Genomic DNA, 27,666 nt, shown 5'->3' with positions numbered 1-27,666 from the left:
GAAATTCGATTGCGTGAACTGGAGTTTCTCTCCCCTCAAACTATGTAACGAATGATCGAAGAAATATAACGGTCTCTGACTAGGTAACTTAAAATAGCTAAGCTCGCCTTCAAAACAAAAAAGAAACATTGCGGCTTTTAATCAGTGGTTACGAAATAGAATTTCCTTTGATGACGACATTTGATGTGAAATTAAAAAATTCTCTATAGATTCTTTGCTGTTTCGAAGTATGAAACTTTGGCCGGTAGTCTTATCAATATTTTGATTATAAATGCGCAGGACGTTGAAGGAATAATTTCCGCACAGGTAAAAAATATATTAACCTGCTTTTTATATACTCAAGCTTCCACTTCCCCTCCCCCCTCCCCCCACATTTACAACACTACAGTATGGCTCAGAGAACATGGCCATGAACCACAGAAACAACGAGAAATGGAGTGTCTCCTGTCTTCCAAAGAAGTGTGATTTCTTCATGACGTTTCTTTGGCCTTAAAGGGGACAAAAAGATTTAGCATTCAAGGAATAGCAGACAGACTAAGGTAAGAATCTTAATCGTTTATTCAGTAAATATCATCAATGATGCAATTATTGCGGAAATTTCAACATTCCCAATGGCTAGGAGAACGCTAATTATTCCCCAGTCGATCATAAAGTTGAAATTTGGCTCAAAAGTTGAAACATAGAGTGGTAATCAAATTATTTCTAAGACACTTTGGGATAGGCTCTCGAGAGCCCTCTGACTTCTACGTTTTTTTCGGTTATAATCGTTGCCAAATATACTCCTGCTGGTTGAATAAAAATTGCTCTCGAAACAGTATAAATGAGAAAAAATTGAAGGACGAGCACAAAAAAACTCTTCACTAGCCTTGAGTCGGCTTACTGAACACTGTGAATTTACAGCACACTCCTAACGCACTTTCAAAGTTGGATAAATACTGGGATGGTCTCCTCTGACGCATTTTCGGTTCAGAGGTATGTGGGCACCATTCAAGAGAAAAACCAGTGCAGGTCAATCAGTTTTGAAGCAAAACACATCTCTCGTCGTCTCTTTGTCAGCATAAGTTGTATTTACTGAGTCCAAAAGAGGATCACGTTGATTAATTCGTGATGTATGCAATTTTTCATGGTTAAAAATGACACAGAGAGGATATGGTTTGGAACTTAGGGCGGAGTAAAATTATCACCTGGTTATATTGATAAAAAAACAGCCTAAAAGGTCATTTCAATGCAAAGATACTTAAAAATCTCTTGATGACTTGCACCATCATTCGAGTGAGAACTCTAACCAGATTAGCATGATATTGACGTTGCACTCGGGTTTTATCATTGATAACATTTCATTCAGAGTACACCGCGGTCAAACAACATATACATGGAAAATTAAGGTTATGATTTTCTCTTTTTAAGTTTTGATACTTTACATTTATGCATCAACGTCGATGGAGTTTTTAGAGATTCAATAAACCTGTTTAATTCAAAGTCTTTCCGATTGCGTATCCCTACTGCGCACAATGCTTTGCGGATGGGTTGCGCGCTCCTTAACAAAATGGCGGCTGCTATTAGGGCCTGAACTCGCGCTCAGTTGATTTGTCATTTGCTCGTGAACGAGCCCGGTGATCCCCTTTTCTTAAGTAGCAATATTTAATTTTTGATTTGTTCACGAAAAATATATTTTGAAGAGAAAGAAAGCTATGGGTTTTATAACTCATGGTAAAAGACGTGAAAATCTTCGTCTATGGGGTGTTGACTAAAGGCTCCATCCATTAGAAGTTTGAACGCGGCAAAGGGTAGGAAAATAAGCATATTCCCCTAACTGATTAACTAGTTCGAGCATAAATCGATTGATGACTAGAATCCTGGTTCGAGTCCTTGAATAACTTGTAACAGGCTATCGCTTACACCATGTTTCGCTCGCCCATTTTTTCACTTTTCCTTTCAAATAAGTAGTTAGGCAAAGGCTTGTCCTTACACAATTTTAATTAAAGAAGCTCTACAAACATTTGACTTAATTCATCTCGTATGTAGCGTTTTCAGCTTAACACCAAGTATGCTATGTAAAAGGTCAAAAAGGCAACTTTGGATAGATCTGCATTGATTTTCGAGGCCTGGGTTCATCCCCTACAGCAAAACCAACACACACATATGATGATGGCGATGAAAACCAAGCATCCCGACACCGACAACCCGACCGTGATTTTGTATGAGCTTTTGTCAGTATCTGTATCTGAAAAGGAGAAGGAATATGATAAGCAATCAAAACATTTGATCCAGATCAACTGGAAAGTCATTTGAATGATCAGTTCAGTAACCGCTTTTCAAGCAATAAGATACATTTTTCAAAACATTTTAAGAATTTAATCTAAAATGTTGAACTCAGAGAGAAGCACTGAAAACTTTGAGTTGTCAAAATAAATTTGCTAGCTAATGCATTTAACCGGCAAAACGTTTCGTTGTACCTAATTAATAGGACAGCCCTTAAATGAGTTCCCTGAAACTCAGTGATCGAACTTTAAAATCCCCAATCAAAACATCTAGCAGCTATGTAAGGAAAAATATTGGCCATATGATACCAAGAGCCGATAGAGATTGCACCTGTGGTAACTGTGGTCTAAGCATAGTAAACAAGCAAGGTAAAGAATAGATCTACTTTGTTTTGAAAGGAAGGGGAGGTGATTACAGTTTTAGTGCTTAACTATTAAATTTTGCAGGATTAGTTCTTCGTAATAAACTGTCTTTCATGAAATAAAATTTCGACCGTAATATGTCCCCCTCCCCCTGCACAATTCAAACCGTCAACTGTTGGAACAAATTATGTTGTCAACAGTCATGCCTACCCCTTAAGATTCTCTCATAAGAAAAGCTGGATTCGAAGCTGCTATTTTCTTTTGCCAGGTCATCTCTGAAGTAGCTTTCAGGCCTTTTAAGAAACGCGTCGCCTATAACCATGCATACATTATACACTTAGTGTATGGTCTCGATGGAAGTAGCTAGTTTTATTTTCCTCGTCTCGGGAAACATCGGGAATTCAAGAAAATGAACGACACTTTTTAAAAACATGTTTCCACAGTTCTTCTGTCATCTTCAGCTCTGAATGATACAAAGTACAAAGTTGAATTTAAGTGCGTAACAAAATGCTGATTGGACAAAACAAACAATAGTAATTAACAGAACAATGTATGCATTTACAAGGAAAGTTTTAAATTATATGAAATTATGAATTAGATTCAATAAAATCTAAATTAAATTAAGTTACATTAAATTAAATGAACTGAAGAACTAAAGACGACAGAAGAACTGTGGAAACATGTTTTTATCTGCTTCTATCCAGACCTTTTGGAAACATCAGGACTCGAGAAAAAACAAAACTAACTAGTTTCCCGAGGGAACATACATCAAGTTCTTTGTCATATATTTAGACCTTCCCTTAAACAATCATGTATGGCAAAAACAAACGTGCTTTTGTATTCCAAGCGCGGGCTACAACGGCGCAATTATGTCCTGGTCGGGATACATTTGAATTTGATCAGGGGCACGTGACCAAGAATCAACCAATCACAGTGCTCGTTTTGTTGAGTGAAAGTCTATGTATCTAACAAATGCAGTTATTCATATTTCTGTGTGGACTTTACCTTTCTTAGTGTTCTCATCGTCCTCACAGCAATCACCAGAATATCCTGCTTTGCATATACATGCTCCATTCATTAAGCTGCCTCCATTTAAGCAACTGATCTGAGGACAGGCTCGTGTTATTTTTAAGTTTAATCCACCGGAACATGTACCTCCACACTGCTCTGTAATCAGCCGGCGACGGGTGCTGGTCTGCTTACCCCTCACACCACACATTGTCGTACAAGGACCCCACTCTGACCAGGAACTAAGTTGGCAGTCAACTGGCCTGAGTCTACCGCAACGCCAAGTTTCCCCTACCAACGACAGGAATAATTAGTTCGACAGGAAAATATTCCAGTTTTTCGAATAATTTTCGTAAACTCCGGTAACAGCTAGAGAGGATAAGGAAAGATGTTATTCGTTGAGACGAGGAAGATATGCGATCGTGTCGCGCATCTCTTGGAATCATACTCGGGAAAAACACGGTAGAAAATGAAAGTTGGAAAGCTCCCTATGAGAAGCTAAGTGTCGTGGCAAGTTCAAGCAGTCAATACTCTATTCGCTTTTTGTGTTGCGGATAGGACTAGACGCGATTGCATGTATCGACCATCAGTGATGCAGGCGTGGGTCACCAAAGAGTCTCTGTGGCCCAGTTTTTAATTGACACCAAGGACCTCATATTAAGCTATACTGTTCGAAAAGAAAAGACGGGTTCCTTAGAATCTTAGTAAGGACCTCCTCTACGATGTGGAGTAGAGGGTTAAGCTAGAATAGTATTATCTCCGCGCACTAAGTCTGCATAAACAGATATCCTGTATTTAACAACAGGTATTATAGAGAAAAGAAGATGCGGCTACTTCTAAATCAAACGTACTGCACTGTTACGGTTGTAAAAAGGTCATAATTTAAAAACCTGCTCCGTAGTCGTCAACGCTTTCTTAAAACTATAAAAGCAACACAAAGCAATGCAACAACATTGGCAAAAGTGAAAATGTCATGAATTTTCGTCTGTTACAAATGGTATGCTTCATAAAAACTTTGGATAACCTGTGTACTACAAGTTTCTGTCTCATTTCTCTGCACTGGACAGAAAAAAAAAAAACATATTATTTAACAACTGACCGATCAAAAGTTTTATTAATTGATGTGAACTTTCTGAAGACACGCACAATAGCTTTGGACATATGATGGTTTTCATCGACCTCTGAAGCTAAGGCAGTAACCTCTTAACTGTTAAAATTTGGCAAGACCACCTAACACGCTCTTCTGTTGTTCCACATCTTTGAACTGTAGACAATCATTTCCTTGTTGCGTTACACTAAGAGACCGGAAATACGTGAATAGGGAACCGTAAACTCGTGAATATGATCTTCGTTTTGTTAGGGAAAAAGGTCGTCTTAAATTTTCAGCTCATTAGTTGACCTGCAGATGTAATTGCGGAGATTTAGGTTTTCTAGAGTAAAAAAGATGACTTAAAAGGAAACGTGTGTTGGTACGTTTTCGACATTCAATACTACATACAAATATTTTCTTAAAAGGCCTATCAGAAAATTTTAATTCTCTAGAATTTATTTTAACAAAAGCTGGGGGCGTGTTCAGTAAGAATTATTATTAGTCATACATACGAGTGCGCTTCGCCATAAACAAGTCCTGGAGGTTTGTTTTGGAAAATCAGCACGCATTTGCGCCTATTTATTGTGTGCAGATATAATACTAGCAGCATTTTTACGATGAAAGTCTAGCAAAATCTCTAATTCGTCATTGTAGTAATAATAACTTAATAACTTTATAGGATTCCTTCAAGCTCGAAATTCCCTATGTGACTTACAAAATTTAACACGCAACGGATGCCATCAGCATCTCTGCACGCAACGTCTCCTTTTAGTCGGTCTCTCATAACATGGTTTTACTCGTCAAATTGTTCTGGTGCAACGATACTACTGACTGTAAATCGAGTGAAATAACCAGTCGAAATCAAAGATTACAACAGGCGTGTTTTGGGGCTCTTGGCATCAGACGCAGGCGCTGTCAATTTGCTTCCACATCTGAAATGAGGTCAAACCACAAATGACATTCCTTGCAACGAAGTTAACCACATTGCTTTGATTGGTCATGATATCAATCGATACGACTGGCTTACGTCGTTTGTATCATACCGCACATTCAGCTAAGCTCACCATCTAAAAAATTTTATTATGGGTCTTTTATCTCACAATTTCATTGTTTCTTTCTATCATTTATTGAACAATGAACTCATTTTTGTTTTTTCCTTAATCCGGAGTACAATCGATTATTATAATAACCCACTCACTTAATTTAGCGTATTTTCCTCTGGGTTGGTTATTTTGTCTTACTGATGTACAGCCTAAGTGTAGCCGTCCCCCCGCCCCCCCCCCCCCCCCGCCCAAAATTCGATTTCACTCCTACTTTCATATTTTTGTAGCCCAATATGCAATATGTCCTGATAATTTTGGTGTATTTTTTTTGTGAAAATGTATTTCAGTTTTCGAGAAATTATTTTTTTTTCGTTCGACCACTCAAATATGCAAATTTTCATCGTAAATATTACCCGAGTTGTGTGACCTCGTGTAACGAGTAAACTTGACCTCCGGTATTTCTGCCAACAAAATCCTTTGTTTTATCATCTAAACTTAATCCCCTGTCATTACTGGAGCTGGCAAAGAAACATTTGTTTTTTGGTAAATCTTTTTTGTCCGACATACTTTTCTTATGTCGAAAAGAAACATCAAAACAAAGACAGTTTTAACAATGACCGATAGGACAGAATCTACTGAGCTTCGAGCTTTTAAAAGACAAAGGGATAGTTAAAAAGTTGCTGTAAAATTTCCTTGTGTAATTGTGTTGTTCTATCTTGAGACGAACTCAAAGTTCGGCAAAATTTACTTGCTAGCGACCATGAAATATGCTTGGTGTGCCTATTTCTCGCCACCGTTTACTGGCATAAATCACTACAATTTGTTTAAAAAAATATAACATAACACTCTTACCTTGTTTATTTATCAATTTATTAGCTTTTTCGATTATTATACAACGCCTGGGTGTTACTTTTTGACAGGAGCCCAGGTTTTGCTTTGTGTTTTCCCCTCCACTGTTTACATCATAAGCGAGTCACGCAATAATTTATACTGACACAAATGAACATTTAACCTGTATAGATATTTTTGTTTAAGTTGAATTGAAAATATTAGAATACATGCCTATTGTGGTCACTAATGGTTGTTTCAGTGGCAGCGAAGCAGTTAAAAGCGGGTTGTTGCTTCAATGCTATTGAAATTTATAGTATTTAGACAAGAGAGCAGAGCGTGATGCTCTGGCAATAAAAACTTTTAGGTGCCTTTTACATGATATCGGAATAAGTTTTGTTCAAGAACAAGTTCATACCGGTTGCCACATGATATCTGGGTAAAGTTTATTCGAAACGAGTTATTTCTGACTGAGTTTATTGGGGTTTTCATTCCAGAACGAAACACTCATTTTTGTACCTGTGTAATATAAACGCGGTACGGTTCTTATATCTGTATGAATCCTCTTTAGGAGCGAGAAAAGCATAGAAAAAGACAGAAAAGGACATAAATAATTGTTTTTACAGGTTAAATTATTTTGCATGTAAACACGGCATATTAGATTTTTGTGGTGGGGGGCGACTGGGGCAAATCACTTTTTTCTTTTTTTTTTTTCCACTGGGGGGCAAATCTTTGTTTTTAGGTGCTGACCGAGGGGAAATAAGCGATCGGAAATGGGTAAGGATGCTTGTCGTACCTTTTACGGGTAAAAAAAACCAGAGACCTAGCTGGTACGTTTTAGGGTGTTTTTCGCTCAATAAAACACCTGAAATAAGCATTTCTGGGACGATTTTAATAATCTGACTTGAGCCTCTAGAGCACATCGATCAAGGAATTTTTATATTTGAGATTTTTCAATTTTTTGCTTTTGAATTAGTACTTTTTAGGGGTAGACACCAATTGTTGCCACTCTCACACAGATTAGACTCAGGTACCTTTAATAATTTCATAGGGGTCGTTTTCAGAATTCCCGGCGCGCACCCCCGCCCTCTTATGTAAATGTCTACCCCGGGGGTGATGATACATGCAGCACACTTGAAATTTAGCAACGACAAATTTTGATGTGATTTTGGGTGAAGAGTTTTGTCCGCCTCCAGTAGCTAGTGCGGAAGGGCCCTTTACCACCGTGTGCATAATTACGCGTCCCGCTAAACAACGGGAAGCCAACAAAGTGCTCAAACATTAGTATAGAAAACTCCGCCTCTGTCAGGATTTTTGGTAGCCTATTGACCAATTCCCAATCGAGACTTAGGTCTAACTGGACGCGTAGTCTTTCTCACGGTGGTAAGTAGCCCACTTACCGGAGCCAGGCTATATGCATTTTCCAGACATCATGAGTACTACCTGTGATACACGCTTGCCAATTCCCCTAAAGGCTTTTGGAATCGACTTAACCTTACCATTGCAATGGCCGGACACCTCTTTAGGCGCTCTACATCTACTATTGGAAGCACAACTCTACCCAACATCTATGTGTGGGGCAAATTGTAAAATAATCGATATCTGTCAGCGTCTCGTAGATGCCGCCAAGCGACAAAATAAGATCACCATCATTTTCTGAATCTGAAAACTTGCAACTCCGCACGTGACTTGAAATGTCTTTTTTACAAGAGAACGACTTGAGATATGCAACTTCGGTCTTCTCGATAACTAAACCCTCAAGTTCCACCAGCGAACGATTTAAATGAACAGTAAATTTCCATGTTAGCATGTAAGATGAGACGCTTACACAACAGATAATTACCTAAATCAGTTGGTAGCTTGTCAATCAAATTGACTTTTGTAATCATTCTTCGACTCCGGCCGGCAAAGGAATCATTGAGGCATCTTCAGTTTTCTGAATGCGGTAGTTCCTGAAAGGTTTTTCTAGATATCATGCAAAGAGGAGAAAAACTCATCTCTTGGTATTTCGGAGATTGATACTTCTTTAAATTTATGTGTCACACTTGTCATGCAACTGATATAAAAAGATGGAGAAGATATAAAAACTGGAACTCAAATTTGGCTACAATGTGGTAGAGCATAACGTGATTATCGAAACAGCTCCTAAGATTATAAATAAACAAGGTAAGAGTGTTATGTTAGAGTTTTTTACAAATTGTAGCGATTTATGCCGAAAAGTAGACACACCATGTTTATTTCATAGTCGCTAGCAAGTAAATTTTGCCGGACTTTGAGTTCGTCTCAAGATAGAACAACACAATTACACAAGGAAATTTTTATAGTCACTTTTTAACCATCCTTTGTCTTTTAAATGCTTGAAGCTCAGTAGATTCTGTCATATCGGTCATTGTTAAAATCGTCTTTGTTTTGATGCTACTATTCGACATAGGAAAAGTATGTCGGACAAAAATATTCACCAAAAAATAAACATGACTTTGCTAGCTTCAATAATGCCAGGGGATTAAGTTTAGATGATAAAACGATGGATTATGTTGACAGAAATAGCGGTGATCAAGTATATTCGTCACACAACTCGGGTAATATTCACGGTGAAAATTTGCATATTTGAGCGGTCGAACGAAAAAATTCATTTCTCGAAAACTAAAATTGTCAGGACATATGGGGCTACAAAATATAAAAGTAGGGGTGAAAGCAAATTTGCGTGACTTGCCACTGTTTGTCTGATGCATGCCGACATTAGCTCTTAAGTCTCATAGAACTTTAACACGCTTCAGTCTCTAAACTTCACTACTCTGTGAGCAAGTGATTTTGCCGAAGCGCAAATAATCGATTCATAAGCGGTTCGTATCTATGAGAATGCGCTCGACAGTTTCAGTTCTAAGGGCGCTTAAAAAACTTAATGATCAGATCCACGCTTGTCTCGATTAATTTTTCTTCCTTTTTGTAATATTTTGTAGACTTCACTGACATTTGCCCCATGGTGAAGAAATTATATTGAATACAACAAGTGAATTAAAATGTACCTCAACTTCTGTTAACACAAGAGACAAGCCTCCAGTTATCTAAGCATTCTGGGCTGAAAAATAAGCCGTTTTTGAGTCCTAATTGCAGTTTGAATCATGATGGACCGGCCTTTGAGGGTTAAGAGACAATATCACAGTGTGTTAGAGAAATGATCTGCCGTTCGAAAGTAAGAAAAAAACATGTTAATGTGCGGTGTTTCTGTACGAAGCGTAGACTCAAGTGACGTCTTAAACACAGACCTGTTTTGATTGTAAAGATATAAAATCATATATGAACATACAAACATTCCGATTAATTAATAATTGAGAGGTGCTTACATAATGTGTTTGTGTTAGTGCGGGGCTCATAGTTTCTAGTTTTCTTGAGTTAGTTACCTTGCAGCTGGCAGCAATCGCCAGAAAACCCTGCTTTACAGAAACATGCTCCTCCTTTAAGAGTTCCTCCATTGAAACAGCCGGTCAGTTGGCAAGATCGTGTTCTTGTGAGGAAAGATGAGCATGTACCGCCACATTGTTCGATAGTTATTCGGTGGCGGGAGCTGGACTGTGTTCCTGATATGCCACAAGCAGTTGTACAACCGCTCCATTCTGACCAGTAGCTCAGTTCGCAGTCAACTGCTCTACTACCATAGCACTGCCGAGTTTCGAAAAGGTTGTCAGGGCAGTCTTTTCCACCACAGGATGGCTTTGATACTATCATTCTTGATCGACTTCGATAGCCTTCCTGTCCACATCGGTCTGCAGTGCAATAACTCCAGTATGACCAAGAAGTGATATCACAGTTTTTCACTGGGCATCGACGGCGACGGCGTCTTCGCCAAGCGTCACAGTCAGAAGTTAAACAGAACCACACCAGCAGTATTACAACAATGGAAGTCTTGGCCGAAAACATCTTTGGTATACCTTATGGAACTACCTTTCACGGTTCTGAACAAAACAAACTAAGCTCCATATAAGGAAGTAGACGAGCCCAACGCTAATTAAACTGGAATTCGGACTTTGCTTGCGAAAGATCACGAGGAAGTCAGACCACAGCTGAATGACGAGAAGAAGCCGACGGCACTTCAGAAAAACCAAGAATGCTAACGGCACTCCAGTAGAACCAAACCACTTGTGGCGTACTTCCTACTTAAAACAAATACATCAGCAAAAATTAAAATCAACGTCATTTGAAAGGAGTGATAAAAAAGTGTCTGTATCATTGTTTATCCCTTTAAACTTACGTTGAGAATATGATATATTCAACTAATGCCGTGACTGTTTTTTTTAACCTTTAATCTAGCTAACAAGCGCCGAATAATCCGGGTATATGACGTCATGAACAAAAAGGACGCTTACATGAAAGAAATTGCTCTCTGAGGAGCATTTAGCCTCATTTTGAAGTATAAGGTTGTTTAAGGGTGTTCTGAATTTCTTTTTTCGCGTCGTTTTCTTCGTTGTTTTATTTGAATTTGCCGGTTTTTCTACCAGCCTGAGAGCTCTACAGTTTATTTCACAAGCACTTCAAATTTAGAATACACAACTGACTATGCAACGTCAACGTGAACTTAACGATCTTCTATTTTAATGATATATTTTAATGAGCTATTTTAATTAACGGTTTTAACACATATTTTAGAACATTTTATCACGCCATTAGTTTTCATGCGTCGTACTGGCTAGTTTTACACTATGCTAATTTACAGTGGCACCTCCAACGTTTAAAACCATAGCGCAAATATTTTATCGTCCTCCCTGATGATGCCGTAGAACGGCGAAAGCTCGGAGTGAATAAAGAAAGAAGGAACCACAGTAGCACTTAAAGGCTTCATTTGATCAATATCCCACATCATTACGACATGCTACTAAAGGACACGTTCAAACGCAATACAAACTATTTGGCCATCAAAAGGAAGCTCATTTTTTTGTTTGTCTATTTGAATATCTTTTTTTTGTTTCGCTTTGATGCTACGTTAATTACTACATTCTTGTTATTTCCTTTACTTTTTAATAATAATAATAATAATAATGATAATAATGATAATAATTATAATTATTATATATCATTTTTTTTTTCCATTGAAAAGTCAATGATAAAAAAATGCCCTGCATCTTCGGACGAAGACTTGCACCAGATTCGAACCTATCGTGATCTTGTTAGCTAAACGACTGCATGGTCGTTTGTACTATAGCGGTCTTGTTTGGGTAAGAAACTTTATTTCGTATATTTGTAAATTACATTAATGATGTACTTGTGAAAACTGCAGCCAGCTCAATGGCTGAGAGAACGCAAATTAATCCCGAACAAATTATATATAAAGTTGAAGTTGGGCGCAAAACAACTTGAAACTGAGTGCTGAAAAGTTGAAATTAAATTCATTTTGTATCGAGAGAAATCAAATTATTTCTCAGACAATTTGGAAAAATAAGCACTCGAGCATCACTACCCTTCCTTGACACTTTTTGATCTTTGCCAAGTTTACCCGTGTTTGTTTAATCCCAATTGCTCTCAAGATCACTTGATTAACTGATAACTGAAAATACAGTTCCGCAAAAAACACAAAGCAATTCTTAACTAGCATTGTATCACTGAGCTCATTGAGCACTGTGAATTCATATGAAACTTCTTTGAGCTCAAGAAGATTCCTAAAGCACTTTCTATGTATACGTAGGGTCAACACTACTGGTCTGCTCGAAAGTGACACCATTTTCAAACTGGAGGCATATTAAAGATTTCCAGGAGAAAAGCCAGTGCGAGCACCTCAGTTCTGAAGCAAAAACCTCTTACGACGTTCCTATGTTGACACAAGATGTCTATGAATGTGGCAACAACCGATTGCAAAGGAGAATCACCTAATACATTCCTTGTTGTACTATTTCTAAAACGAAAGCGAGTGTTTCATCGGGGTATCCAAACACCGAGAAACAAATGAAAGCGCGAGGCTGTAGGCGAAGTGCTTTAATTGTTTCTAAACGGTCGTGTAGGGTTTTCGAAGAATGGAAACAGAATCGATTAGTGAAGTCCTGTGCTTTGGAACCTGGAGGCCTTTTTACCGCGAGAGACTTCGAAGAAGGAGTACAAACTTTGGACACGGCCTTTACAGATATGTCTCCATGCAGTGGGAACTGCTGGCTGTCAAGGTTCGTTCAAGAAGTAAGCAACTCTTCTAGGGAACGCTATCCTTCCCGTTCGTTGGACTTAATTATTTGGGGACTGAAGCGCCACCTTCCTGATGTAAATGGAAGTGCTCCATTGAACCCTTTCATGTCCGACCGCAGGTAAGTTACATTTTTGGGGGATAAAATTTAGTTCGTGTAAAGTACTTGTGTGTATTGTTGTTTTTAACACTACTTCTTTTCTTTCGCTTTGTTAGGTTTGTGAATTTTTCTATTTTCGAATATCAAATGTCAAGTTTAATGATTGTGAGGTAAATGTTTTTGTTAATGGGCTTAAATAAGAAAATGAAGCATTGTGAAAGTAAGGTTACTTGTGAGTAATAAATATGCATTGATTTTGTGCAAGTTGTCATTGTGCATATTTTAGTGGTATATACCACACTCTAGCGAGAGTGGTATGCTGCAGTTTTTCATTGGGTATCTAAACACATGCATGTGATGTGGTATACATCTTGTGGTTGGTAGTTGACCTCATGAATTTTTAATGAGTTTGAGAAGTATGCAGTAAAAGTGGCACCATTTTCCAAGGATGATATATAAAAGAGAAGCCCTCTGAGTAAAAAAAAAAAAAAAATATATATATATATAAAGTACGGGTTTGGAACTTACAGCAGAGCATCCCAAAACAAAAATATTACCGGGTACCACCTGAAAGCTACGCTTCGATAATAAGAAGGTTGTGTGGTTTAAACAGTTTTTAAGCGAAAGTACTTTAACGCCTCGTAAGGACTCAAACTGAAGTTGGCAGTCAACTGGCTCGAGTCCACCGCAACGCCAAGTTTCCCCTGCATACGACATATATAACTAGTTTGACACTCTTGGCAACGAAGTCAACCAAATTGCCCTTCAGTTAGTCATGATATCAATTGATACGACTGGCTTACGCCGTTTTTAAATAGCACATCCAATTAAGCTCACCATCTGCAAACTTTTAATGTGGGTCTTTCATCTCGCAATTTCAGTTTCTTTCTATGATTTACAGTACCATGGACTCATTTTTGTGTTTTTCTAAATCCGGTGTTCAATCGATTTGTTATAATAATCCACTCGCGTATTTTCACGTATTTTCTTCAGGGTTGGTTATTTTGTCTTATCATGTGGAACCTATACAGTGTAAATTTAGAAGATCTGTTTCAGCCCCAAGGGCCGACTTAGCTCTATGGTCTTGAAGCTAATGTGACCCCTTCTAAGGCCAATTTATAATCTGGGTCAAAATCTACTTCAATAAAAACCATTTCAGCCCTTCAAAAAACTATTTCAGCCCTACCAAGAACCATTTTTGCCTAAAGAGGAAATCAATTCAGCCCCTTGGTGAGAATCAGTCCCCACACCAAGAGCCATTTGGTTCCGCAGTGGGTCAGTTGACCCAAATTTGAAGCCATTTCAGCACTGTTAACTCTTTATGGTAGACTTAAAAAAAATGACAAATGATGGTAACCTTTTTTCTTTTATTTTTTTTGTCAACAGTATTTACACTAGTGATTAGTGCTATATCTCATTTGAAAGAGGACAAAATTAACTTTTCAGAAAAAATATATTTTGCCTCCAAAAATCCATAGATTTTAAATCATGCTAAGAAAATGGCATACAATTTGCATAAATTATTGTACAACTTTTGACTTTGAAACAGCCTGGGCCTGAATGGATTGGAGTTAAAAGGAAACATTTTTTGGATAAAATATTCCTTATCTTATGGGCAAGACATCCAGAGACTCTGGCTGAAAACGAACAAATACGGAATTAATTAGAATTTTTTTCCAAACTGTACCCCAAAACCATAAAAATTGACCCAGATTATTGAAAAATTTATTCCTCACCAAGTATTTACACAAGGGAAGTAAGCTATACCTCACTTGAAACAGCAGTAAATAAGCTTTCCTGAAATGCATGTTTCCTCTCCAAGAAAAAGGAAACAACCTCATTGAATGCTTTCAAACTAACATTAATTAACATAAAATATCATCAAAATTTGAACTGTGAATTAAGTGATACCCAAATAATATAAAGTAATGAGGCAAAAAGAGGTTCTTTGTTACATGGGCAACATCTTCATAAAAAATTGGTTGGAAAATAACAAATCTGAGATGTGTTACACATATTTAGTGAACACTGATTGACACACTGACTAATTAGTCTGACCTCATCATCACCCCAAGCCCAAATTTACTAATCCCTCTTGAAGTCTACAGTGCAATCATTGGAACTATATTTCTTTGTTTGACTTCTGAAATTTTGCCTTGAAACAGGGACAAATGAGATAATCAACCTCAAAATACATAAAGCGCAACATACATCAAAAGCCTTTCACTTGCAATGCACCACCAGTATTTTCTAGAGTAAACAATTCAGAAGTGAAACCGGAAACTGTCATTTTATATCATTCCACTCATTCTTGAGCATAATTTGTTTGTTTTGTGAATTTCCAGCATGTAACAAGTAGAACCACATCTAAAAAAAATAGGTATGCAAAGGCATACATGTGTCTAGTGCGAGCTAGTTGCTTACATGTACTTCTTTTTTTTGTGGCATACAGTTGTTACCTCTTTCGATCTATCCCAATCATAGCAGACGTTTTGGAGCTTAAATGGAAACTACATATTCTTGGAATAATTTAAATTTAAGCGTAAAAGCGACGGAATTAGTTTTGGGGTAACAAAAAATGCAATTCTCAAAAGCGTAGGGAAAGGCCCGAAAATGAAAACAGAACTTCCTAACTTCAAGTGAGACTCTGCGATATTTGACTATTTTTTGGACTGATAATTTTATTTTTTTAAGTGTTCATATGTTTTTAAGGTATTATTAAATCGAAGATTTTGTCTTTAAATTATTCAACTTCCAGAATCTTTAACACAACGCTATGGCCATGAACTTATGTAAACAACGATGGTGCATATATCGCCCAGGTCTTGTAAGTTCAAGAAATTCCTTAGTTTTTTCGTTTTTGAACGGTCTATCTAAGACTTTTTGGAATAAAGATATATTTCTTGCTTATTTTCCTTGAATTTTATCAATAGCTTTTGGTCCAGAGAAAATGCTATAGGGTTTGTATTCACGTGAGTGTTAGTTTCGAAGCGCGTAGTTCGTGTACTTTTCTCTTGTCTTCTGTTCTGGCTTCTTTTTAACAATTAATCCCTCATTAGTTCATGATTATTAATTAATAAGTTTGCCATTTCAATCACTTTCTTTTGAGCACATGTATCAGATATTGTATCTCATCTTTTATCGCCATTAGTTGCTGCTGTTACTTTCAATGTTCATCTGCTATCGTTAGGAGCTAGACAAAAGTAAGTCTTTCTTTATTTTACATTTACGATATTTCCCTCTCGGTCTGTATTGACTACATTGGTTTATTTCTCACACTCAGTTCTCTTTATAATCGTCTCATTGTTAGTTAGGTATGTGTTGCATTTCCCAGGGTACTTTCTTAGTTTATGTACTGCTGTACTTTTTTTTTTCAGTTGGGACCACACAAATTCAGCAACAATCTTTAATTACAATCTCGTAACCTTCAATCGCAACTTCCCCCTTTTCATCCGTATAATTCAACAGGATTTCACACCGATTACTTGATTCTAATTTGTAATTTTGATTACCTACTGCATTTAATTAATCCTTGTTTCTACTGTGCATTCTAATTGTCTTCTCCCTTCTACAAGTAACTTTTGGAGGAACAGAATGTGTAACAACTTATTAGGGACCTCTGCACGAACCATGAATTGCGAACAAAGAATTTGCATATCAAACCATGTGGTTTTAGAACCTTTCTTTAGAGGAGAAATGTTATGAAGATGGCCAGTAAGTTCATCCTCCATTTTTCAGGAACAGGCTGTAAGGGAAAAATGGGATAATACATGAAATTACTGGTATTGACACAAAGACTTAAAATGAGGAGAAGGTACTTAGATTTAAACAGAGAAATAAGTATATTTAGTTGTTATTATATAAACTGGCTAGGAAATTGTTTGCTACTATTGAGAGAAAGGGGAAACCAAATAAAATTGGAAAAAAATTGTAAGCTTACCTCTATCCCTATGATGGAATCCCTATGATATTATTCTTTGATGGAAAAAAGTGTAAGAAGGTTGCCAAAAAGCAAAACAACCTTCAGAATTGCATTATAGTTTTAGGTTATCTTATTGAGGAATTTCATTGAGGAAAATTAGTATTTTAGATCAGTTACTTGACAGTTAACTAACTGACTTCACATTTGTGCCTGTTTTCAAGTTTCTATCCTTCAATTTATGCAAAAACACTGGCTTGTGATCTGAAAAATTGGAAAATCTTATCAATACATGCATAAATTATGATGATGGATGTCAAGTGAATTTCTGAATTAATCTTCCTACATTGAATTCTATTGGTACTTTATGGCATTCTCAAACATCTTACATGTAGTTAAATGTGTATTCAATTTTTAACAACATCAAGTTTTAATCAATGCACATATTGCTTTATGATCAGTGAAATATGTTTCCAGAATGTGTAGAGTCACTTGTGATTCAGGCAAATTGGTATATATATGGTCAATAGTTGTTCTATTATCAGTAGTATATGATGATACCAATTGTCTGTAATTTTTCTCTCTTATAAACAAGTTATTGAGGGGAACTTTCTCTTTTTAAATTAAGTAATTGACATTAAAATCCCCAAGAAAAACATTAAAATCAGAACAGCAACTATTGAGAATTTGGGTCAATGCTAGACACATTTGTTGGACTGACACTTTCGGTGACCTGTACACACCTATGATATTAACATGGGGAATGGCAACAACTTTGATAATGGTTATTTCTACTCCATTGGTGTTTTTGGCCAGTGGATATCCAGGCTTAAAGGGGATTTTAGTGTATACAGCTGTTCCACTAAAGGGTCTTGTAGTGAGTATTGCAGATTCACTGTCATTTCGAAATATAGTATACCCACTTATGGCATAGCTGGCATTGCTATCTAAATGGTACAGTCTTGTTTCTGAGAATATATTGATATCCATATTTGAATAGTTTAGGTCACTACGTATGTCTTCAATATGTTTATGCAGAGATCTTGAATTAAGGAAGCAAATTTTAAAAGTATTTGGGTCTAATTCATAGATCGGAGTATTAGAAAGTTTGGTATGGTGACCTGTGCGTAACTGCTGCATGTGAACTTTAACATCATGATTAACAGCTATTTTACTTTCAGGAAGGTCAGTTATGTAAAGTCCATCAACTGTTGTTACTCTGCTGAGTCCTACACAATGCACATGAGGTATTGCTCTTTTGGTGTTAAAGTTAACAGCTATTCTAGTTTCTGTGTCACCCTGTGATCTATGTATGGTTTTGGCTGCTGCAGGTCTTAATGGAAACTGCTTTCTTACAACTTGGGCTGTTCTGTTTCTTCCTACTGCAAATTGTGCAATGATAGGTTTGATATGAGTCCATGTAGCTTCAATTCCTTGCAAATAAAATTGCTTGTTATCATATCTAGTTTTTTCTCCAACATCAACATGGTCAAACTGTACCCAAATTATACCAGATGGTCTACTTTTGTCATATAATGTAATCTTTTTGATAATATTACTTGCCCCTTTTGTGATACCATCATCAGTTCTTACATTTAATGCTATCTCTGTTCTCTCACCCTCAGCAAGTTGAAGGTTTGAGGCTAACTGCTTGGTTTTTCTAGGATCTAGGGGTATTTGGTTTAATATCTTACTTCTGAGTTCTGGAGAGTTTGCACCTATAACACTGTCTAAAGCTCTAATGGTGTATTTATCACCAGTAGCTGCCATATGGACTCTATTGTTCCACTCATCTACTTTAGAATTCTGTATAAAAAAATGGGGAATATCAGTTGGGTAGTCTCTACTATTTTCTGAAATGCATCTCTCTTTAAGTTTGGCAATGTCATCTGTAGTGTGATTACCTTCTCTTAATCTGTTAAGAATTTCAGCGAATTGTTTACTTTCTCTCTGCCTCATGATTTCTTGTAATTCAAACATGGTAAAAAGTTCTTTCCAGAGGTTGGGAGCAAGAGCTCCATACTCTGAGTCCTTCATGTCTTTAAACACATATCTATCCATAACTGGTTCTAGCTGGAATAAATCACCCAGTGCAATAACACTAACACCCCCAAATGCCTCTTTGCTGCCTTTAATATCTTTTAATCTATTGTTTATTTGTACATTAAACATGGTATTTCCTACCATAGATATCTCATCTAGAAATATTAGTTTAAGTGCATGAAGTTTGCATCTCAAAGTTTTAAGTCTACTAGAGTCTAGTGGTTTGTCATTCTTAAGTGATTGGCATGCTGGTATTTGCAAGGTACTATGTATTGTGTTACCTCTGATAGAAAAAGCAGCTTTTCCAGTAGGGGCAAGCAACAATATTTTGACTTCTTGGAAATCTTCTCCATGTCTGGAGTTATAATATTTTAATGCTGCCTGATATAATGCTTTGACAAGATGGGAATTACCCACTCCAGCTCCTCCAGAGAGAAAATAGTAAAATGGTTTGTCTGATGTTTTAATAAGATGCAAGACATGATAAAAAAAACTCTTTTTGCTTTTTATTTAGTGTTTGTACTAATTGTCTATAATCATTGTCTAGCAGCTCATTTAATATTAGTGGTTCAGTACTTGTTGTCACAGAAGGAATTCCAACATCTTCTGATAGGTCATAGTTCTCATTGAAGTCAGGATGTAGGTCATGAACACCTTCATACTCATCTTGGTATTCTATATTTTGAGTAAATGGTGCTATTGAATCAAACTGATCATCACTCAGAATATTATCATTTATGTGCTCCTGAATTTTATCAATTTCATCGCTGTAAACAGCATATTGTTTCATTTGGTCATTTATGGCATCTTTCATAAGTAAAAATCGGGCCTTATAAGAAGAACAATTGGATATTAAGTCAGTTTCCTCATTTCTTCATGATGTGAAGAGCATAATTAACGGTAGTATTTCTCTGGGTCTTTTTCTTTGTTAAACCAAACACTTCTAATATTATTCTAGCTGATGATCTTTTTCTATTTGTTTCCTTATTGCTCCTACTTTCATCAGGAAGGGTATCATCATTTTCATCAATGCCTGTTTCTAAAGGAAGTTTATCTGTGTCATTTTGAAAAGATTTCTTTACATAAGGCTTTCGAGACAAGTCATACCATGCTACCCAATCTGCTAATGTTAGGTGTTCAAGGCTGAAGGACGTTTTACATATCTTTGCAACAGACCAGTTGTATACACTTCTTCACAATCATCTTCCATTTCTTTCATTTCATTAAGTTGCTTGAGGAGCTGCACTCTTTCATCGGGAGGTGCAGTATTTATGAATACCACTCGTTGTGATGACTTCTTCATAGGGAGCTGGAGAACAATGTAGACAGCTTGTTGTGCACTAATTTCAACACTATTTAAAAATTTGTTTCCAATATCCCTGACTTGTTGCTTGATGTTAGAATTTTCTTGCCTCACTTCTGCACATGCTTGTCACAAAAGTTTACTCATTCCTTTTTGTGCTTTAGAAATATATGATACTATATACATAGCACACGCATAGATGTCAAGAACAAATTGAATATCCATGTTTGCTCTCCATGCTTTAAGGCAAGTTGGGTTGTAACTATTAATTCTTAACTCACTTGGTTCTCTTTTTAAAAATATAGTTGGAGAATTCAAAGCTGTCCTGATAGCTAATCGATAGTTATTTTCAGTAATACTTAGTTTAAGAAGCAGCTCCTCAAAAGAAATTGATTCACCATCCTTTAAATCATTTAGTTGCTTTTTAATAGTTTTCCAAGTTTCTTTATGTTTTTTAATTTCGTGTTGTGATATATCTGAACCTAAAGGATACATGATTTCAGTTGCTCTCATAGGAGGTTGCGGGTAATTAAATCGACATTCACTCTTTGACTTCTTTTGACATGTGTGAGAATGCCTGTGAATTTGTCTGTTCACTAGTTTCTGCAGTTGTGGGTCATCAATTGGCCATTTACAACTTACAATCTGATCAATGAACGTTGTAACAGTTGCATCATCATCAATTCCAAACACTGGTGCACTTTCTAACCATATAAGCATATGGATATGAGGTGAACCTCGTTGTTGAAATTCTACTCTATAGAACCAGTCAGATATCCTTCCTAGAGGTTGGCACTTATTCAAGAGGAAGTTAGTGAGAAATTGACTGATCTGATAATCAAAATGTCTGGCACATGATACTGGGTCACTTTGAATTAACCTACATTTTTCATCCCAGTTCATATTTTCCAGATGAGTATCAGTGTACTGTTTGTGGTCAACCAACTCTCCAAGTATTCTGAGCAAATGGATCCACTGAGTTTCTGCTGAAGAGAAACTACAAAATAACAAGGCTGGTCCTAATTGTCTCATCATGGCAAACAAGTCTTTCTTTGCTTTTTCAAATTATGGTGGGGAACCTCTTAATGCTCTAAGAAACTGAAATCCATCATCATGATGAATCAATTTCTCTATTGCTCCTTCTTGTTTAAGTTGTGCTGCATTTAAAGTTCTGCTATTCCCTTTGCACTTTCTAAGAGCAACTTGGGAATTTCCTAATAGTATTTTCATTTGCAGTTTCTTTGTTTTAAAGAATATGTTTTCAACACACATAGCTGCTCTTCTATCTGACTGCCTCAATTCAGATTTACAAATGTCACTGTAATGCACGCTAACCAATCTCTCTTTATTTTCTGAAGCCTTTCACTCGTTCACATTGAACCGTGCTTCGAAAACTGTGGCATAATGAGAAACAAACTTTGAGGAAATTCATTATAAAGACTCCACAAAAGACCGCTTCACTTACCTACTTCACCATCCACGCGTGGGTTTGACTACGCACAACGTCGAAAGAAAACATTACCTTTTCATCGACTTGTTGTTTTCTTCGCGTTTCCAAATTCTATTGGTCTCGACTATTCCTCGCTCTGTTTTTTTCTTGAATGGTATTCGTCGTAGTTTTTTCGTTTCCGACCCCCCGCGATTATAAATCGATTTGTTTACACATTTCTTGGTTAACATTTTCTTTCCCCTTTCATGTCGACCATCACAAAATGTATACTTTAATGTGGCCTTACTAGTATGACCTCGTAATTTGTGGTATATGAAGTATTTTTCGAAATTTTTTGCACTCTTCCATAGGTGTCTTCGTGCTAAAGCACTAGACACCAAAAATACAAAACATATAAGATAATGTACAAGTCGATATATATTCAACTATCGTTTTAAAAAAAAAAGATTTTATTTGATTTAGTTCGGACGCACATGCGTCATTCGATCTGTCATCGGCTGATAATTTAGGTCGTTGTTCCATTGAAGATTATTTTCTCTGTCGCTCAAAAATCATGTTTGATCATAATATATGTTGCTTTTCATTCACAAATATACATTTACAGGTTTGTCTCAAGGCAAAAAACAAGGATTCGTGCGCGAAAAGTAAAAGTAAATGTTTCAACACCACATGCGTCACGCATTTAAGAGGCTGTCTCTCTTATTTTCACCCGGTCAATTTTGCGTCAAAAATAATTTTGCCTGAAACTCTGTTAACAGAAAGACTTTAACTAGGGAAGAACTAAATTAGATTTGGTTTGATTCGAAATAATTTTCTGACTGCATTACGGGCCCTAATTATTTCCCAGTCCGTAGAGACCGTCGCAACGTCTCGAAAGTTGAAAAATAGGCATATTTTGTAACATTGTAAAATATTTGATTCGCATAGTTAAGCCACAGAACTTATATCAGATTGCTTAAAAACCTTTCTAGTTTGCCAAGAAAGTTAGAATTTGCCCTCTCAACATATTTGAAAAGGCGAATTTTAGCATATTCTGACCACTAGAAATCGCCATCGGCCGATGGCCGTAAATAACCTTGATTTAGACGCTAAGTTTTGGGATTTGGGACCTGGTTGACGATTCTATCCTACACAGCCGTTAAGTTTAGACCTTTATTGGCAAAAATATGCAAAAACCCCTGTACGTTTTCGATTTTTCAAAAGTTATGACCGTTTGAATCAGCACATGTACGAGCATTCGCGATTTTATCGCCTACACCAAAATCGAACCACTGGAGCAGATTTCGTCATAAATACAGCTTACCCGCTTTGCAGCCCGTCTTCATGGCTCACTTCAGAATTTTTCTAATAACCAAATTGGTGAAATCCATGATAACTTCAACAAATAGCTAGGTATTGCCTTCGAAAAGTAGGCGGCATCCATCGTGATTCGTGGTATCAAAACAAATGTCGGAATTGGCCACATTTCGCGATGAACCACCCATTTAACATCGCTGCAGAGCTAAATTTTTTCCAAAATCGGAATATAAACTCTCCATGTCTGGAAGCTGAGGGAGAAATGAAGGTTTTAGGCTTCTGAAGTGAGGAAATGATCGCTTAAATTTAGATCCAGTTCGATGTTATACTGTTCTCACAAAGGTCCGCACAAAAGAGAAGACCGCTGATAGCTTGTGCCGTACGTTGTGCCATATGGTTTTGTTTTGTATCCCAAAGTAATATTTGGGCAGAAAAATTTTGGATGAAAAGAATAAATGCTTTTACCTGGAGTTTGATATCATATAATTAATAAATCAATTTCATATATTCTGAGCTTGCTTCTCTCGGTTCCGCGCGATTGCGTCCACAGAACAGCAACCTGTCAATAGCTGGAGAAATCATGGGTTTATGTGAAATTTCAGATATTCCTCGCTTCCCAAACTGGTGAACTGGATAACTCCAGCAAATACCTCCAAAATTCAGCGGTCGGCATCTGTCAATACTCTTCTTTGACTCGTTGTTGCGAACTAAACTCGAAAACTAAAGCCATGTTTCGCGCTTAATGTCCCGTTGAAACTTTGGATTGCAGCTGTATTCTCTTCAAGAATCAGTCATAGAACTCCACTTGTAAGTCTATGTGTCGAAGTTTGGCGTTTTGGAATTTAAAGCTGAACGATTACACTATCGCGCATAACAGAGGTCCGCATTAATCATTGCGGGTGAACCCGCTGACCCTTTATTTTTTTTGGAAGGCCTGCAAGTGTAGTATGGCATGCAAGTGCTTTTTCGAAACCAGAGAGGCTTCAGTCTGTAGCGAGTCTTCAGCGAGGTTGTTAAAGCTTTCATTGGACAGAGGATACGCATTGACGAAACACCCAGTGAAGGGAACAACAGCTGCAGTAAGAATAGTAGACGAATCAAAGAACACTCTCTGTATAAATAAGATTGAGCATTTTAGTAGCTTCCACAACTTCTAATATGGAGATATCGGTCTGAGAGTTTGGAAATGTTACGGCATCGGTAAAGGGATGTACATTCCATATGACGTAATTTATATCAAGCACCAAGGTCAAACGTCCCTTCAAACCATAGAATCTCAAGGGTTTTATGATCCTCCTGAAAAGCGTGTGGTCAAGCGTCGTTCAAAGGGCAGCAAGGAAACAGAGAGTACAACGCCATTGTTTGAATGCTCTATGTTTGGATGTGTTGAAGTGTTCGAAACCTTTTCGCAGCTGGAGCTGCACCTGGACGTTGGAAAGCATAAAGTCAGCAGGTTAAAGCCAGTATGATGCAATCAAAAGGGACTGGGCCCTTAAGTTCTCGTCGATAGATACCGCTGGTATCGAGTGTTCGAGCTGTTCGTTAGATTCTAGTACACCACTCACTTCTCCCGTGGATACTTCGCCCCACTCGTCTTTACGAACAGGATGGGCCGTAAGCAAACCAAGGGGCAACGTTAGATTTTCAGAGAAGGTAAAAGAATACCTAACGGCACGGTTTACACTTGGAGAAAGAACTGGGCGAAAGGCCGACCCCGCCCAAGTTGCATGTGGACATGCGAAATGCGAAAAATGAATCAAATGCACGTTTGTTCACTAGAGAACAGTGGCTGACAAAGAGCCAAGTTCAGAGCTTTTTCTCCCGGCTAGCAGCAATGCGGTGAAAAGATCAGGGTGTGATCGGGATATCACTGGATGAGGAGGAAGATATCCAATGCGTCCAGGAAAATTCCGAGAGATAAGATTTGGTAGACAAAGTTAACAAAGAGATCAAAGTCTCACATCCAATCTGCTACGATACGTAGGACCTCTGTGAACGTTACCACAATAACACACTTCAGAAGTTCAATGTGGTTTTGTTGAGAGCCATCTGAAGTCATTTTGAGATCCCTGTAAAATTGAGAGACAAAAAACAGATCCTCATAGACAAACTGTCGGACGTGATTAGTGATTGTCACTGTGTTTCTCAGTAGACTTATGTAAACAATGTCTTATACGGTGGCTAAAAGTGTAGAATATGCTCTACAGATACAAACTACCTTTACTTCCGATATCAAGTTCTGACGGCGTTGTTATGGTGTAATATATTATAATATCTAGTAGTCAGTGAAATGTTTTGATGAAATCGATTGAAAATTTACCAAAAGCAATACTTATAACATCTGTTCATATGAAGCATGTGTCAAGTTTTTAACACGTTGGTAGCCGATTTTTCCGGCTATTGACAGGTTGCTGTTCTGTGGACGCAATCGACGCGGAACCGAGAGAAGCAAGCTCAGAATATTTGAAATTGATTTATTAATTATATGATATCAAACTCCAGGTAAAAGCATTTATTCTTTTCATCCAAAATTTTTCTGCCCAAATATTACTTTGGGATACAAAACAAAACCATATGGCACAACGTACGGCACAAGCTATCAGCGGTCTTCTCTTTTGTGCGGACCTTTGTGAGAACTGGATCTAAATTTAAGTGATCATCAGAAGCCTAAAACCTTCATTTCTCCCTCAGCTTCCAGACATGGAGAGTTTATATTCTGATTTTGGAAAAAATTTAGCTCTGCAGCGATGTTAAATGGGTGATTCATCGCGAAATGTGGCCAATTCCGACATTTGTTTTGATACCACGATTCACGATGGATGCCGCCTACTTTTCGAAGGCAGTACCAAGGTATTTGTTGAAGTTATCATGGATTTCACCAATTTGGTTATTAGAAAAATTCTGAAGTGAGCCATGAAGACGGGCTGCAAAGCGGGTAAGCTGTATTTATGACGAAATCTGCTCCAGTGGTTCGATTTTGGTGTAGGCGAAAAAATCGTGAATGCTCGTACATGTGCTGATTCAAACGGTCATAACTTTTGAAAAATCGAAAACGTACAGGGGTTTTTGCATATTTTTGCCAATAAAGGTCTAAACTTAACGGCTGTGTAGGATAGAATCGTCAACCAGGTCCCAAATCCCAAAACTTAGCGTCTAAATCAAGGTTATTTACGGCCATCGGCCGATGGCGATTTCTAGTGGTCAGAATATGCTAAAATTCGCCTTTTCAAATATGTTGAGAGGGCAAATTCTAACTTTCTTGGCAAACTAGAAAGGTTTTTTAGCAATCTGATATAAGTTCTGTGGCTTAACTATGCGAATCGAATATTTTACAATGTTACAAAATATGCCTATTTTCCAATTTTCGAGACGTTGCGACGGTCCCTACGGACTGGGAAATAATTATGGCCCGTAATGCAGTCAGAAAATTATTTCGAATCAAACCAAATCTAATTTAGTTCTTTCCTAGGTACAGTCTTTCTGTTAACAGAGTTTCAGGCAAAATTATTTTTGACGCAAAATTGACCGGGTGGAAATAAGAGAGACAGCCTCTTAAATATCGCAAGAATGTTTACAGATTACTTACCTCGATTCTTCGCTAGGATTTTCCAGTTTTCTATCTAATTCGGATTCCTCACCACTAGAGATACCACCATACTCACTTCCATCGTCAAAAATCACCTCTAAAGCCTTAGCTACGCTGTATCTCTGGCGTTTCGCATCGGACGCCATTGTCGCAGACTGAAATCGTACGCAAGTAATTTTCGGATCGGGCTCCTGAGGTCACGTTTGATAGTGCTGAGCTAAACCTCGCCATGTGATTGGCTTAGAATGTTTACATGCTACAGCCTAAATTTCAGAGCGATCGGATGTAATCCGAGCATTTCCGAAAAGGTCAAAGTCATCGTGCAATTTTGCACGCTCGGCCCCAGGGCTTCTTAATGGACCGTTTTTGGCCTCAAAGGGCAGAGCCATTTCGATCCAGAACATTCAACATTATCAGCTCTGTATAATTTGCAATTCAACTAAGTCAAACACAGCAAGGTTTCCATTGAACGAATAAACGAATCACTCAAAAAATCCATACATACATCAGCTCTATTCAAATACAACAACTTATATACTTTCTACTTAACTCACAGCTTTCAAGCTAAAAATCTTATTAAAAGACAAAACCTTTTATCGGTGTCACAAAAAGTATTTTCCCTCCGTGATGGATGGTAAATTTCGATTGCGCCGTTTCTCCATCGGAAAAAAAAAATTGCATACCACGAGACAAACTTCAGAGAGGCCGAAAAAGCCTCATTTGACAGGTGGTTGTTAGGTTATTTGGCCGAGGGAGTAGGTTTCCGGCAAATCAGATCCCAAATCCAAAATCGGGTCTTTCGACCTCGCACTGATTCCGAAAAAAAAATTCCCATAATTCCGTTTCCCATGAATTTTAGCTAATTCTTATTGCTGGCCACTTATTTTTATGCTAGTGTAAGCAGATTGCTCGCTTTCCCGTCCACGACAGCTGTTGTGTTCAAGGACGCTAAGTAATTATTAACAAACAAAGCTGTCTACTGTTGGCCATTTCTCTGAAAAAAATTAATATAACGGGTTCTGTTTGACCCAAAAATAATTAAGTGGCCGTGGAATTAACTTGCATAGGTAAAACTCATTTGGAAAGTTGAAAGGAATCTAGGTGAAAAATGTATCAGACAGTTTAACAATTGTCTTGTAGAAAAGGTATTTTGATGATTAATTATATTAAACCGGTGATTACTGTAAAGACCGTGTAGAAGAGTTAAAACTCT

The 27,666-nt window shown here is 37.4% G+C and overlaps 1 protein-coding gene across 5 annotated transcripts; it reads right to left on the bottom strand.

Moving 5' to 3' along the window:
- Positions 1 to 1,945: 1,945 nt before the first annotated feature.
- On the bottom strand, positions 1,946 to 26,614 carry LOC131795170 (spondin-1-like). Of its 5 annotated transcripts, none has more exons than XM_066173828.1 (4): positions 26,454 to 26,614; positions 9,995 to 10,747; positions 3,630 to 3,923; positions 1,946 to 2,224 (listed from the first exon to the last, which is right to left on the bottom strand). In XM_066173828.1, exons 2-4 carry the CDS (start codon positions 10,509 to 10,511, stop codon positions 2,112 to 2,114), a joined length of 924 nt encoding a protein of 307 aa, XP_066029925.1. In that variant the 5' UTR covers positions 10,512 to 10,747; positions 26,454 to 26,614; the 3' UTR covers positions 1,946 to 2,111. The 5 variants fall into 5 exon arrangements, 3 of the variants coding, with proteins under 3 accessions (XP_066029925.1, XP_066029924.1, XP_066029926.1); XM_066173827.1 differs by having other exon boundaries at positions 9,995 to 10,744; XM_066173829.1 differs by lacking the exon at positions 26,454 to 26,614 and adding an exon at positions 21,587 to 21,822 and having other exon boundaries at positions 9,995 to 10,744.
- Positions 26,615 to 27,666: the final 1,052 nt, after the last annotated feature.

This window comes from Pocillopora verrucosa, chromosome 10 (genome assembly GCF_036669915.1).
Source record: "Pocillopora verrucosa isolate sample1 chromosome 10, ASM3666991v2, whole genome shotgun sequence".
Classification (NCBI taxonomy): Eukaryota; Metazoa; Cnidaria; class Anthozoa; order Scleractinia; family Pocilloporidae; genus Pocillopora; species Pocillopora verrucosa.
Note: the sequence above shows the minus strand (reverse complement) of the source record. Positions and strands in the feature narration are given on the sequence as shown.